Below are 13,732 nucleotides of genomic sequence, written 5' to 3'. Positions count from 1 at the left end.
CAGGGCTAGCAGAAGCTCTGCCTCTTGCCATCACTCTTTATCTAGTGATGGGGGAAATTCTGTCCAAGGTCACCATCACGGGGCAATTTCTATCCTTATTTCCTCTCAACAGAGCATCCCCTTTGTGTTCTGTGCATGGTGTCTGCTCCCTGTTTAACCTGCAGCGCGTAGCAGGTGCCTGGGAGAAAAGCAGGTCCTACAGTTAATGTCTTGCAAAGCTGATAAAATGCTATCAGCTGCATCCCAAGCTGTGCCTGGGGCTGGAAGGTGGTTAACGAGGGATCCAGCCTTCAGCAGGGGCTCAGCAGTTCAAACATAGCTGATATGCAGCGTCATTGCCTGTCAGTCTTTAATTTCATGACCTCATAACCACATTTGTGGGGTAAGGACAAGGAGTCACCTGCTCAGGATGCAGCTAGGGGAGATTCAGGTTAGATGCTGGGGAGTAGATTTAGATTAGACATAAAGAAGGAATTTTTTATGATGAGGGTGGTGAGGCACTGGAACAGATTGCCCAGAAAAGTTGTGGCTGACAACTGTCCCTGGAAGGGTTCAAGGTCAGGCTGGACGGGGCTTTGAGCAACCTGATCTAGTGGAAGATGTCTCTGCCCATGGCAGGGGGGTTGGACTAGATGATCTTTAAAGGTGTCTTAGTCCCTTCAAACTCTAACTATTCTATGATTCTGTGATGAAAAGGTCAAAATAAAGGCTGAAATTTTCTTCTTTAGAGAGGATACAGCATCTCCGTTGCTGCAGGTCTGCAAGAGCAGTGGAAACACGCTCCTGTCAGAAAGTGTATATCCGGCTGATGCCAAACTGATGCTATGGATGAGGGGCCTGTTTCTAGGACCTGAGCCAAAGTGCTGGGCTTTAACCATAACAGAGCAATGCAGATGCAGCAAACAGCTCAGGGTACACTGAATCCTTTGCATCCCTGCTTCCAGAGCTCCCATGCTGAAAACAAATGTTCTCATTGCATGGGAGCGTTTCTATGGCCTTCACATGTTGTACGCCCCGTGTCGAAACAAGGGTGTGAGGGGTAGGGGATACTCTCAGTGTCTTCGATGTATGGTGGAACTAACATGGAAAGAGTGTCTGCCCAGCCAGGTGCTGTCTCTGATGGGGACAACAGGGCACAGTGACAGGGACAGCAGTGTGATACCCTTGGGCTCCTAGAGCACAGACAAACCATTCTGCCACCCCAAGGGTGTTTCTGCCCAGGTAGAAGAGGTCAGGAGAGAAGAGAGGTGGGTGTGCAGGAGGACTGTCCCTGGCGCGGGCTGTCCTTCTCTCTCCCTAACAATCATGAAGTGGATTAGGAAATAGACTGTAGATTTTTGCAACTATTAGGGAATATCTACCATGTACTGGATCTCCAGAGCCTGTCAGCTGCTGGGATTTTGCCCTTTATTCCAACTGCTTATGAGATGAGTTCAATCCCTGGGGACACCCGTGCAGCTTTCTTCTAGGCTTTCAAACATATATTGAGTTTGAAAGAGGGAAGATAAGCAATAAAAGCATATAGAACAAATTGCTCATCCCTGCTTCTGCCCAGCTGCCTGCCACCACCTTCAACAGACCGAACGGAAATCTTTGTTCTTGGACATCCAAGTACTTTGCAAGTGTTTGAATTTCAGGGATCTTTGGCTATATGAAGAGGTCTGGAGTCCGAACCGCCCCTCTAGCTCCCAAGTCTGTAGCTATCCCTATGGCTCAGCCGAGCAAGCGCACAAGCTTGCTCTGTCCGTGCTGAACCAAGAGGGTAGGGAAGTGTGATGAGGAGAGACCCAAGCTGGTGGGACAGAAGCCAGGCAGGTCCAGCTGCAGCCAAAATGCCTTGGCCAGGTGTCAGCTGAGCTCTGTGCCAAAGCTAATAATCCTGCCAGGAGCCAGGACTTCCTTGCTTGGATGAAAAACTAGGCTAATGGTGCTCGGCTGGCTCCAGAGCTCTGCTGGAAACTGCATAGCTCTGCTCTGCCATGTGAAACTGCTGCTTCAGATGGGGCAACCAGCTTCTCTTCTGCAGCCGATAACGCAGGGATCTGTGGCACCGAAACGGGGACATGTCCTGACACAAGGGTTGTCCTCGGGCTCTTCCCTTCTGCTGTGTCTTGAAGAGAGAAAGCAAAGGAATTGCCACCTCATTTCCATCAGGCTGCTGGGGCTGTTACCATAATTTTGATATCCACTTTGTGACTCTAGGATGGGGTTCCTGCCAGCTGTGGTGCTTCCACTCTGCTTCGGGATACTCGCACAACGCACATTTTAGCTTCTGGAAGGGGGAAGCTGAAGCAATTCCAGACAGAACTTTTCCCTGAGTAAATTGATTGTCCGTGGACTGTCGGCTGTGACTGGGGGATGTTCTCCATGCATAAAGGACCTGCCACTGCTTTTCTGGGGGTTGCTGAAACACAGGAAACATTATTTGCAGGGTCACCACACAAAAGCACTGTTTTTCCCCCAGACCAATGAAACCCAAACCCAAACCAAGGAAAAGATACAGCTTTGTGATGAGGCTTCAGGAGAACTGACTGAAACACATTCCTAATCTTCCCATGTTTCTATGATAACATCCTCTTTGGACGTCTTCTCTGGTTGCAAGATCTCTGGGGCAGGATCCTTCCCAATTTAGCCATGGAGGAACCTTGGTCTTGTGAGGCTGAGGATGCTGCCACAGGACATTTAAGAACCAGTGGTAAAATAGCATTGTGGCACAATGGCCACCACGGATTACCCAGGCATTTCCCAGGGGATCTCACAGGGATGTGTTCTGTGCCCTTCTCCTTTCCTGTTTATTCAAGGGGATTTTCACCTCTGCGGTCTCTAGGGTGCAGGTCCCAGATGGCACTATGACAAGCAGACAGCTGTTGGGATCTTGTTGTTTTTGTTTTTGTTTTTGTTTTTTAAGACAAGCAATCACTTTACAAAAAAAAAAAAAAAGTTTTAAAAATTCCATGAATGAGTAATCCTGGAGAAAATGGAGATATTTTTTATGTTGGTGATTAGGATTAGCGGCAAAATAGGAAAAAATCTTCCCCCTGGTCTTCCTGCAAAAGAGACCGTAGGTAAGGACCAAACAGGAAGGTGTTCTTCAGCATATCTCACAGGAAAAGCTACTCTGTCTTCAGGAGTTTCTTACCTTAGACAGAAACATCAGATTAGCAGGTCTGAGAACTACCTCCAGAGATGTCCAGTTCTTCCAGCAAATAAATCTATCCATTATTTCAGCCTTTGTAATCACTGAAGCGATAAATGAAACGATGGCAGTGAGTACGGGTAAAGCAAAGAAAGACTGTAGAATATTTTTCTTCAGAAGTATCCTAAGGTTATGGAGCAGCACAGATTGATTTATGTTTAAATATGAGTTCTTAGATGTTTGATCAACACAATGAGGTTTTATGAATGCTGGCTGACCTGTGGTAACTATATGCACTTAGTTCATTGCAACCATGAGGTAGGACGTATTAGCGTAAATGTCTGACTGAAGTTTATTCTGGTGTGCTCTCCCTCATAATAGCTGAAGCTAAGAGCGTAGATTTTTAAAGTGAGCAGGGCTTACTTGAAATCTAGGGATTTTCTAAACTGCAATAATTATTGTGTACATGAGTCCTACAAAAAGGTAAGGACAGTCATTGGCAGAAGGGCACTTAGCAGCCTGGTGGGGTTGAACTACGGACAGTAGTAGAGCCATGAGTACATGGAAGCCTTGCTGTCCAAATTCAAGGGCAGCTGAAATGAAGTCAAAATGACATGAAAACCAGCACTGGCTGGAAAGGACTTCAGGCCTTACAGCTCTCATCAGAGCTGTAGAGGTGTGTGCCCCATGAAGGACCCCAAACTCAGTTTTGGAGCCATGTCAGAGCTCTGCTCCATCCCTGACTTTCTTCCTTTCCATCACACCTGGTCCTGTCCCAGGTGGTGAAAAGAAGGTGTTGAGATAGTTCCTCTTACTTACTCCAGCCCCTTGGAGATGCTTGGTAGAGCATCTGCCATGGGGGCGAAGGGGATAGCTAATGTGAGCTAAGAAAGTGCCATTAACAGTGGAAGGATTTTATAACTATAGGGCCAAGGATGACCCTGGTTGTCATTGGAGACCTACCAATGCAGGTGTCAGGTCTGGTAATGCAGAGCTTTTATTTCAGGACATTGTCTAGTCTAATAATCCAATGCCTCACAGTCCTATGTACCGTGCATTTTCATAGCAGTCCAACCAGGGCCAAGTTATAGGTTATAAGCAGGCAAGATGCTCAGAAGTACTTGGGAACATCCAGTCCACCTGCTTTGAACCTAAAATGGATGCAGACACTTCTCACAGAGTCCAGATATTGTTGTGAAGAGGGACTCACAGTGCTCATTTTGCAGGACACTATGCTCTTCTTGGTGCATATTTCTGCTAGCGGCTCCGTGGCCACTAATGGGTTGGTTCAGCTGATTGATCTGTCTGAAATTTGGCCTTCCTTTTCTTTTTTTGATACAGTGAAGGGCTGTGCAAATGCTGGCTTTGATGTAATGGCAGGGAATGTCAGGACAACCTCTCTCTGCTGCCCTGCAGTCACAGGGTGACTTAAACCACCCGTGGAAATACACCTCAGAAAAGCTGTCATTCATGCGCCCAGGCCCACCCAGAAAGTCCAGCATGGCAGAGGGGCTTGAACCTAGTTTCTGGGTGACTGACCAAAAAATTGTGGCTGTTCCTTGGTCCTCTGTCAGCTGAGAGCCCCTCCACATGCTGCCAGGACAGCAATGTCATGTGCCCCTGCCAGTCCCTTGGCCATCTCTGGACCATTCCTTTACCTCCAATCCCCTCAAAAATCGAGGGGCAGCTTGATCCCACCAAAATGCATCACATGCCTCTGAGCACCACGCCACCACCTCCAACATCACTGGTTAAAAAAAATCACTGTCTCTAACGTGCCGTGCTCCCATCAAAAGGGGGTCTGGGAGGAAGAAGCTGTGTGTTTCCTTTAACCTGCAATAGCGTGAAGCAGTTCAAAGAGAAGGAAAAGGAGGTTAACAATCTCTTTGAAATGTAGGTTCAAATTCCCAGCACGGCCCCAGTCAATTACCAGCAAGCACCGTGACACACATCCACTGCTAACGAGGAAGAGGAGGGGAGCACATGGTGCAGACATCCAGGCAGGCAGTGCTGGGGGTTAAAGGACATCACCACGGTGGTGGGAAAGTTTTCAGGGGGCAAAACTTTTTTTTTTTTTTTCCAGGCTGCTTCACCCTCCTGGGGTGCACCTGGAGTGAGGGCTGGCCCACTGGAGGGATGGAGCTGGGCAGGGTGGCAGCACATCCCCCTGCCCAAACCCCCTTGCAGCTGGCAGGGTTTGGTTTTTGTTTTTTTTTTTTTTAAGGATGCACAGCGCCTGGCACAGCAGGCTGATGCTTTCTCCAGGGTGCTCCTCTGTGGCAGAATGAAACACTTTTATTTTAATACCATTAATGAAAGGCAGTGCCGGGGTGGGGATGGGGCAGGAGGGGGGTGGGTTTGTTCTGGCGCTGAGGGACGCGTGCACACAGGCATACAAATGCTAAGAGACAAAGACTGTGATTAAGGGCCGGTGCTTTGACTCCCTGCTTATTACAGGAAAGGATTTATCTGATGGCCTAGTTTCAGCTCCAATTTTCCACCTTTTAGTCCGGTTCCCAGGTCCGCTTGTCCACTTAAAAAGAGAAATAAGGGGATGTCCCAGGGTCGATGGGGCAGGAATAATGCTACTGTGCTGCCACTAGAAATATGTGTGGGGCAGAGGGTTTTGTTGCCCTAAAGCTTTCCCAGGAGGCAGATCCGAGGGCAGCCAGAAGGATTATGCCCAACCATGCAGCATTATTTTCTGGCATGGCAAGAGTGCATCTGCGCTTTCCAGCCTAACCAAGCCAGGGTGTGTGGAACAAACGTGCTGGAAATAAAAACCTCCTGCAAAATGGAAAATGTACAGAGGAGCAGCTATTTTTAAAAGGGACGGCACCTACTGCTGCTGTAAAGTCAGTCACATAATCAGTCAGCGGAGGACTTCTGTATGCTGACAGCTGACAGCCAGGAGAAACAGCTCCAGCAGACGGGCTTATGGGTACCAAGAGGTGCACGTTTTCAAATAAAGAGAAAGTTGTCCTATGCTTCCTTGAGCACCAGGCAGATGAGAGCAATCGACCCTCAATGTCTTTCCCAGCATGCTGGAAAGCGGGGTGAGATGCTGATAACCCTTCAGGAGACAGAGTGTTGCAAGCAAATGCCAGCTCAGCCACTTCTTCCCCTCTCTAACCCAGCCTATCTTTATTGCCCAGCCTCCACTGAGGTTTTCCTGCTTCTAAAAATATTCAGCCTCTAATTAAAATGCCCATCTTTCTTGCCAGGGCAAACGTATCCAGCTGCAGAGCTGAGCTGGTCTTGGAGACAGACAGAGCTTGCAGCTTACCAGGCTCTCCTGGCATGGGGAGCTGCGATGGTGGCTGACACCAGGGTGTAGTCCATCACGCCATGTTATCAAGCTGACAGCAGTCTCAGGAAGCTGGCATGAGGACCTCCTCAACTTTTCAAAGCCTTTTCCTCCTCTGTGGGGACGTTAGCGCTGTGTTTCAGGTGTCCACGTCCCATGGGGAGGGACACCATGAGTGGGCAATGTGGGGTCTCACGCTGCTGGTGGAGATTTGCATCCTCCTCCCCATCCAGAGGGCTTCGGAAAGGATACTTAAATACTAATAAAAATCACTAACAAAGGATTTGGTTGTTAGGGCAAGGGTGCAAAGGAGTACTGGGAGGGACAAGGTCCAGCACAGTGCTGGAGCATCGTTTAAGTGGGGCATTCACAAAGGAGTGGGAGAATCCAGCTTCAGAGGCATTGCTCCTGGGACAGTGTCCTTCCCCAGGACAGCAGGACACTCTCCACCGCTCCAACTGAGCCCACATCCCAAGGCAGGAGGGATTTCAACCAGAAGAATCAAGGTGGTGTGGCCTAATGGTCGCAACCTAATGGTGGCCACCGGAGGAACAGTCATCTCCAAGGGCTGGTGGTGGCTTATCCCCTATAGTCCATAATTCTGCTGGGAGCAAGATCTGTCCTCTCCTGGAGACGTTAACCCCGAGGTTATAGTCTGCAGGACAGGGCAGTTTTGGGAGGCAGTTGGAGAACCAACAGCCTCTTCCAGGGCAGCCTGCAGCTCTGCCTGCCTGGATGGAAGATGCAGTTGTTCCTTCAGGCTTGGGAGAACCGGGAACACTGCCCGGAGGCGGTTTCCTCGCTGGGGTTCTGCTTGCACCATTTTTATACACAGCACCGAGAAGTGCTTAAAATTAAATTTGCTATTTAAGAGCAGGCAAAGCCCTCCTGAGAGGTTTCTATTTATTTGCAATGGCTCTGCATGCTCTTAGCCCTCCACGAAGCAGCCCCCGCTCCTTGGATTGAGGTGCTGAGAAGACCACGTGTATCTCAGCACCTAAAGCTGTCTGGCAGCGTGCAGCTTGCCGTGCCGTGGCGTTGCTCCTGAGCTCATTCACTCCCTCCCACTTCCATGGTCTTGTGAAACAGCTCGTGGGTTCTCCCCGTATCGCCCACTCTGCAAATCCAGCCTTTCAACCCTAGCAGACTGCGTCCCAGGTTGTCCAAATCCACGAAGAGATCCCCACCGTCTCTGACAAGGTTTGGAGCAGATCCTGTAGGCAGAAAATTTGCTCCAGATACTATTGTGCTGCTTCACTGCCACATGTCCATAATTTCCTCTGAGTCAGCCAGCGAAGCTCTCAAGCCTTTCTGCCAGTGAGGAGCCCAGCGAGCCGAACACAGCAGGATAAATCCTGCCCCCAGTTTGGAGATGCAACACCCATGAGGCTGGTGGAGCTGAGCAGAGCAAGGAGAGAAGCCGTGTTGCACTTCGCACCCAGGGACAGCGGGCGCCCTTCCAGCACGAAGGCAATAAATCCAGGGGATCTGCGTTTATTCTCCTCCAAATCACTTTATTATATTGTGAGTAATCACAAAGCCTTACAATGCTGCAGAGGTTCTTTTAAAAAAACACAAACTAACACAGCGACGGTATTTGCCAGCTTTTGCTAAGGCTTGTTTAGCTAGCAGCTAGCATGAGATTACACAAGGAAATCTTGCAGTCTTCAACTGGATTGTCACATTGGGTTTTAAACTTACCACAGTGGCACAAAGACAGTAACTCTGACAGTATGTGATTCCCGAAACATTTCATCTACGTACAGACTTATAAAATTAAACAACTTTTTAAAAAATTACATTTTCTGCCAGCAGAAAAGAATTCTCTTAAAAAGGCAAGATCCACTAAAAAAAACACCTTCCTCCCAAACTGCCCCCATCTTGCACTGCAGTTGGTTGCTCTTCCCCTCCAGATCCCTGCCTGTAGGCAGTCCCATTGCCTTTTTAAGAAAAATCAGTATTTCTTGTGACTGTGAAGGCTGGTTGAACATTGCAAAGGCTCAGTAGAGGGGGAAAACCCCCAGTACTGAAAGAAAGGACTAAAATCCCACCCTAAGATCAGTGATTGAAAAGGAGATGGGTGAAAATGTGAGAAAGTGATTTCAGCATCCAAAGCGAGGTTGCTTTGAGCTTTTATGGGGTCAGTGGGTTTCAACCATCCCTGGAGAGCTAGTTGGGCAATAGGGTTTCCATTTGCAAAGACCTGTTGGGGTGTGAGGACAAAGCCTGAGCTCCTCACAACGCTCCCGAGGAGGGTTGTGGGACAGTTTTATATCTGCATCACCTTTGCGTGGACCTCCCTAAACCAGCTTCAGACCTGGAAGGTTGCCCTGATGCCAGGCTGGGTTTGGAGAGCGAGCTGCAGCCCAACCCGAGCAGGACCCCCATCCACATCCCTTCCCATCCCCAGGACAGAGTGTGCCAGATGTGGACCAGACCTCAGCAGACACCTCCATTGCAGGAGCTCCTCTAGGCAAGTTGAAGGTTTCACCCACGGCATTGAGCTTACTGTGCTGCCCTCCCCTACTTTCTCCTAGCCTGGAGAAGAAGAGGGACGAGAGGGGCTCCCCTTTGCTTTGCCAATATTTTCGCAACGGAGGGAAAAATGAGCAAATCTCTGAGGACCAGGTTTTTTATCAGATTTCAGCTGGCAGCCAAGGAGCTGTGTGAGAGAAAGAAAAGCCACAACTCTGAAAAAAAACCCCCAAGATCTTTCCCCTGATAAGCAAAGCCCTCCAGGGTTGCAGGCGTCAGTATTAATTCTTCCCTTGGCACGTTCTGGAGAATGTTTCAATGTTTCGGCACTGGAAATTGCCTCACACAAGCCCAGCTGAGTCACAGATGTTGTGTTCAGATGGAGGACGTCAGCATGGGACATCAGCTTTACTCTCACATCCTCTGGGTCTGCATCTTGGTTTGATAAGGTCATCAAGAAGAGAATCCCTGTCCAGGTTTTCTTCCAAGCTTCCCCAGAAAGGGAGAAGGGATTTTTATTTTTATTTTTTTTTTTTTTTTTAAATAGGCTACATGATCTCTTCACTTTGCAGCTCAGATAATTTGCTTCACTGAAGGCTGGTTCCTGGATGAGATGCGGCTGTTGGCAGACCTCTCTGCTTCCCTTGCTCTGCTGCACATCATCTCTGAGCAATAGCTCGCTAAGGTTAGAAAGACAGGAGGTTGCCAAGGTTGGACCTGAAGTAATTCGATGTGAAAAGGATCAAGATGGGAAAACAGGGAGAAAAATCGTGGGAAAAGTTCTTGACTTAACTCAATGTTCATTGCACACCTATGCAAATAACATGTAAAAAGCAGCACATTAGGAGCACCCTGTATTCAGGTTTGTCTGGAAATGTTTCTTCAAGACTGAAAGTGCATGACAGGGAACAGGGTGCTGCTAATGAAGGCAACAACCAGAAGGCACTTCTTGGGGAGTAATTAAAAAAAGAATGATGCATGGGTTTGGAAGCAAGCAGCTACAGAGTTGGTGTGTTTTGGTGTGTGCTCTGGAGAGACGTAGCTTTGCTCCTACAAACGTGTCTGGGGCATGAAGGTTCGCTCCAGACCGGCTGTTCTGCCCTGGGACCCTCAGAGCAGCTTGATCCCTGCTGTCTAGCATCACCACTCTTGAGCTAACGGGCTGCATGCAGGACCTCAATGCACTGGGCAAAACCTGGAGCCTGCAGGTGATTTGGGCCAGGGTTTGAGAGTTTATAAAATCCACAAACAATCAAGTATTGGCATATACAAATATATAAATTATTGACAGTTTTACAAAAGGCACACTGCAAGCCATCTCAGTCCGACACCTGTACAAATCCCTGGCCCCCCCCTTCCCTCCCTTCCCCACCCCTTCTCCCTAGCTTTCATCACGAAACGTAAGGCGCTGCTGCTACAGACCCATGGCTGTCGTGGCAACTGAGGACCTCTTTTTTGGTCAGCCCAATTTGTCGGTGGTACTGTCCTTCTTTGATGGTCTTAAGACATTGTATATTCTTCCCCAAGGTGATGCTTTTGATGGAAGGTAGGTACTTCAGCACAGTCTTTGGCAAGGATGACACACCGGTCCCAGAGAGGTTGAGCTCTTGTAGGGAGTCCAGACCAAAGATAACTTCAGCAGTCAGTGACTTCAGGTCGGGATTGCTGGATAAATCCAGGACTTGGAGGGCTGGTAGTTCCTTGAAGCTATAAGGAGATAACTCTCCAAAGCCACGCAGGCCGCTGAGGGATAAATGAATCAAATCTTTCATCCCTGTGAAGTCTCCTTTCTTAATCTTGACTAGAGGATTCCCATCAAGATTTAAGTATCGGAGAGGAATCCCTTGAAGGTTTGGCACAGATGTGAGCCTGTTTCCGGAAAGATTTAAGTTCTGAATGTTGGGGATGCTCTTTTCACGGTGCCTCGTAATTGTGCTGAGCATATTATTGGATAGATCCACATTCAGGGGTTTTCCTTGACCTTTTGAAGCAAAAATGTCCACTGCTATATCCAAAAGCTTGTTATTGCTCAAATCTATGTCACCCAGAGGAGAACTGGAGAAACAGTCCTCTGGAAGGACTTCCAGAGAGTTATGACTCAGATCCAAGGACTCCAGGTACCGCAGCCTGGAGAAGGTTGTGGAGGAAATCTTGGCAATTTTATTGTAGCTCAGGTCGAGGCTCACCAAGGTGGTGTATCCAGGGCCAGTAAGCATCGATTCATTGATTGTTTCCAGTTTGTTTGATGACAGATCCAAGTAGGAGGTATCAAGAGGAATTGGGACAGGAACAATGTGTGAGCCTATTCCACTGCAGTCCACCTTGGTCAGGCTAAAGCTGTCAAATAGACCAAAGCTTTCCACTTCACAGTGGCAGCCGGGGAAGCAGGTTTTGGTGGTACCAAAACAGGGAAGGAGAAGCAGCAAACCGAACCAGCCTAGGAACTGCATTATTGACCTGGAAAACAAGATGATAAGAAAATACATTTAATTACGGTAGAAATTACTTTACTGAAGATGCGTAACAGTTTAAGTCATGTGGTCTTCTCCTCTGTCTTTCCAAAGGATTAGATTAAGTATACCCTTAAATAGCATGGATGTCCGAAATGCTTTGTCTCTCATGTTGTGATCCCCACTGGGAAATTAATGAAGGGAAAAAAAAAAAAAAAAAAAAAAAAAAATTAAGAGTCTTTGAAGATATACCCAAGTTAAGGCACATCTGGAAATTAGGTGTAAGAACTGCAGGCTGCCTTAAAGTGAGATCTATGCAACACACACCCTTTTGACTGGACCACGCATGAGACTAAATAACAGCTCAAATACTGAGGCATTTTACACACTGAGGTATTTTACACGCAGAGGCATTTTACACGCAGAGGTCTTCATGTCAGGGCATCCAGGTGAGATTTGGGAGTGCTGGGTTCAAGACTCTGCACTGCCAAGGTTGGAGAAGTCATTTAGGTTGTGTGCCCAGTGGGACCCTTAGGTGTCCAAAACCCTTATCAGGGATGGAAAAACCAAAGATTTATTCAAATTTCCTCTAAGGGACAGAAACAGCAGCATCATCAGAACATCGTCCAGGATGAACAGCCTGAAGGGCCAGCTGCCTACTGCCCAAGCAGACAAGCATGCCTCCCTTGCTTAGACTTCAGATGCAAATTTAGACGTGTTTAGACCTACCTAAAAAGGATCATTGCTTTATGGCTAAACCCAACCCTCCTCAGGGTAGTAGCAGGCAGGACAGACAACGGCCACCTTAGCTCCATGTCTGCTGGAACAGAGGAACAAAGAACTGCTCAGCCTAACCCAGACTGCTGTGGTTGGCCCAGCCTCCTCCACAGGCATTTAGTGCAGAGAGCCAATTTGTTTCATACGGAGCCTCTGGGGAGTCTTTGCTAATTACATTAAGTGTTATCTCTGATTAACGATACCAGCAAGGAAGTAGCTCTCTCCACCCCTCTGGTTTTGACCCTCCTCCAGCTAAGACATTTCTGTCCCTCCATCGTTGCAGCCAAGGGAGGAGAGCTGATCTGCACCTCACTGCCTTTGCTGGACCGGTCTAGGTTGCATCCTTACAGCTCCTCCGCACAACTGCTCCCAACAGCAGCTGCGTGATTTCAAGAGCCAGACAAAAAAAAGAAAAAGCTTTAGCTCTGCATCTCTGGAGAGGGTAAACTGGAGCGTGACAGCATTCTGCAGGTCAGCAGAGACAGCAAGGGCTGTCCTCGTTGGTTCCCACTGCAGTCACGGGTGATGGCTCCTTGTGTCTTACAGTCTCTGGGAGGCTGGCAACAAAAGCTCTCACCAAAGCAGGCAAGCAGCTCGATCAGCTCCGCTCTTTGGCTATGCTGCTGGCAATAAACAGAGGCTCATGTGCCGAGCACTCATTTAGTGGGGGAAAAAAAACCAAAATAAATCCCCTTTAAATGTGTGTTCCATCCCCACCTCAGCCCCCCTGGTCTCTATTCTTACCTTTCCCCACTGCTGTTTAAAACCACTTTATTGACTTCCTTGCAGGATCATCTTTCCCACACACCCTTTGATCTGGCTGAGGCGCCTTCCCCACAGCCCTTGCACCTTCCCAGGACCATTTCCTAGAAGTTCATGCTTCCTTTCATCTTCCCTCACCCACCCCTTGGCAGCAGTTTCTCTCCCTTTCCAGCATGGTCTTCCCAGCCCTGTGCTTTTTCCCGGGATCAGGGACTACTTGCCAATGTGCAAAAGAAGTACAAAGGGGGAAAAGCATTGCAAAAATATTGTCCTGATCACTGATATGACTTGTCTGGCGGTAACTCCCAGATCTCCTGCAAATAAAGAGCAGAGATTGGGACTCTGGCCAAAGTGCCTGCAACCAAAGCATTGCTAAAGGCCAACACGCAATCCTCTGGGGTCCATTATTCTATAGAAACAACAGAAAATCAGTAAGATGAGCCCTAGTCCCAGCCCATCTCAACTGTTGCTTGAGGAAACACATGTGTGCAGAAGGGATGCAGGGGGTAGGACTCCTTTCTGCAGATACATTTCCAGATCTCCCTTTCTTAATGACATAAGGCTGATCCCCTCTGGGTTTGTGCAGACAGACCATAGCTTGCTCACTTCTGCAGTCCCTCCTAAACTAAATACTACTTTTTTTTTTTTTTTTTTTTTTTTTTTTTTTTTCTTCACGAAGCTGCATTTGGAACGCACTGAAATGTTTTATTACCAGGGGAAATGACAGCAGTGGGGATCTCTTTGGAAACTAAAAAAGCAAAAACTCAAATGTTAGATGTCTCACATACAGGAAAGTATCTGCATTCATGTCAGCTCAGTCTACTG

The 13,732-nt window shown here is 48.1% G+C and overlaps 1 protein-coding gene across 1 annotated transcript; it reads right to left on the bottom strand.

The window, feature by feature from the left end:
- Window positions 1–7,917: 7,917 nt before the first annotated feature.
- Window positions 7,918–11,371, bottom strand: TSKU (tsukushi, small leucine rich proteoglycan). The gene has a single exon (XM_026857353.1). The coding sequence runs from the start codon at window positions 11,366–11,368 to the stop codon at window positions 10,310–10,312; it is 1,059 nt and encodes a 352-aa protein (XP_026713154.1). The 5' UTR covers window positions 11,369–11,371; the 3' UTR covers window positions 7,918–10,309.
- Window positions 11,372–13,732: the final 2,361 nt, after the last annotated feature.

Source organism: Athene cunicularia (genome assembly GCF_003259725.1).
Source record: "Athene cunicularia isolate RWA chromosome 1 unlocalized genomic scaffold, athCun1 chr1_part1, whole genome shotgun sequence".
Taxonomy (NCBI): domain Eukaryota; kingdom Metazoa; phylum Chordata; class Aves; order Strigiformes; family Strigidae; genus Athene; species Athene cunicularia.
The sequence above is the reverse complement of the archived record's forward strand: the minus strand, read 5'-3'. Positions and strand labels throughout refer to the sequence as shown.

Bases quoted from the DNA above. Each gene is read 5' to 3' on its own strand.
- TSKU (XM_026857353.1), bottom strand. From the start codon at position 11,368: ATGCAGTTCCTAGGCTGGTTCGGTTTGCTGCTTCTCCTTCCCTGTTTT.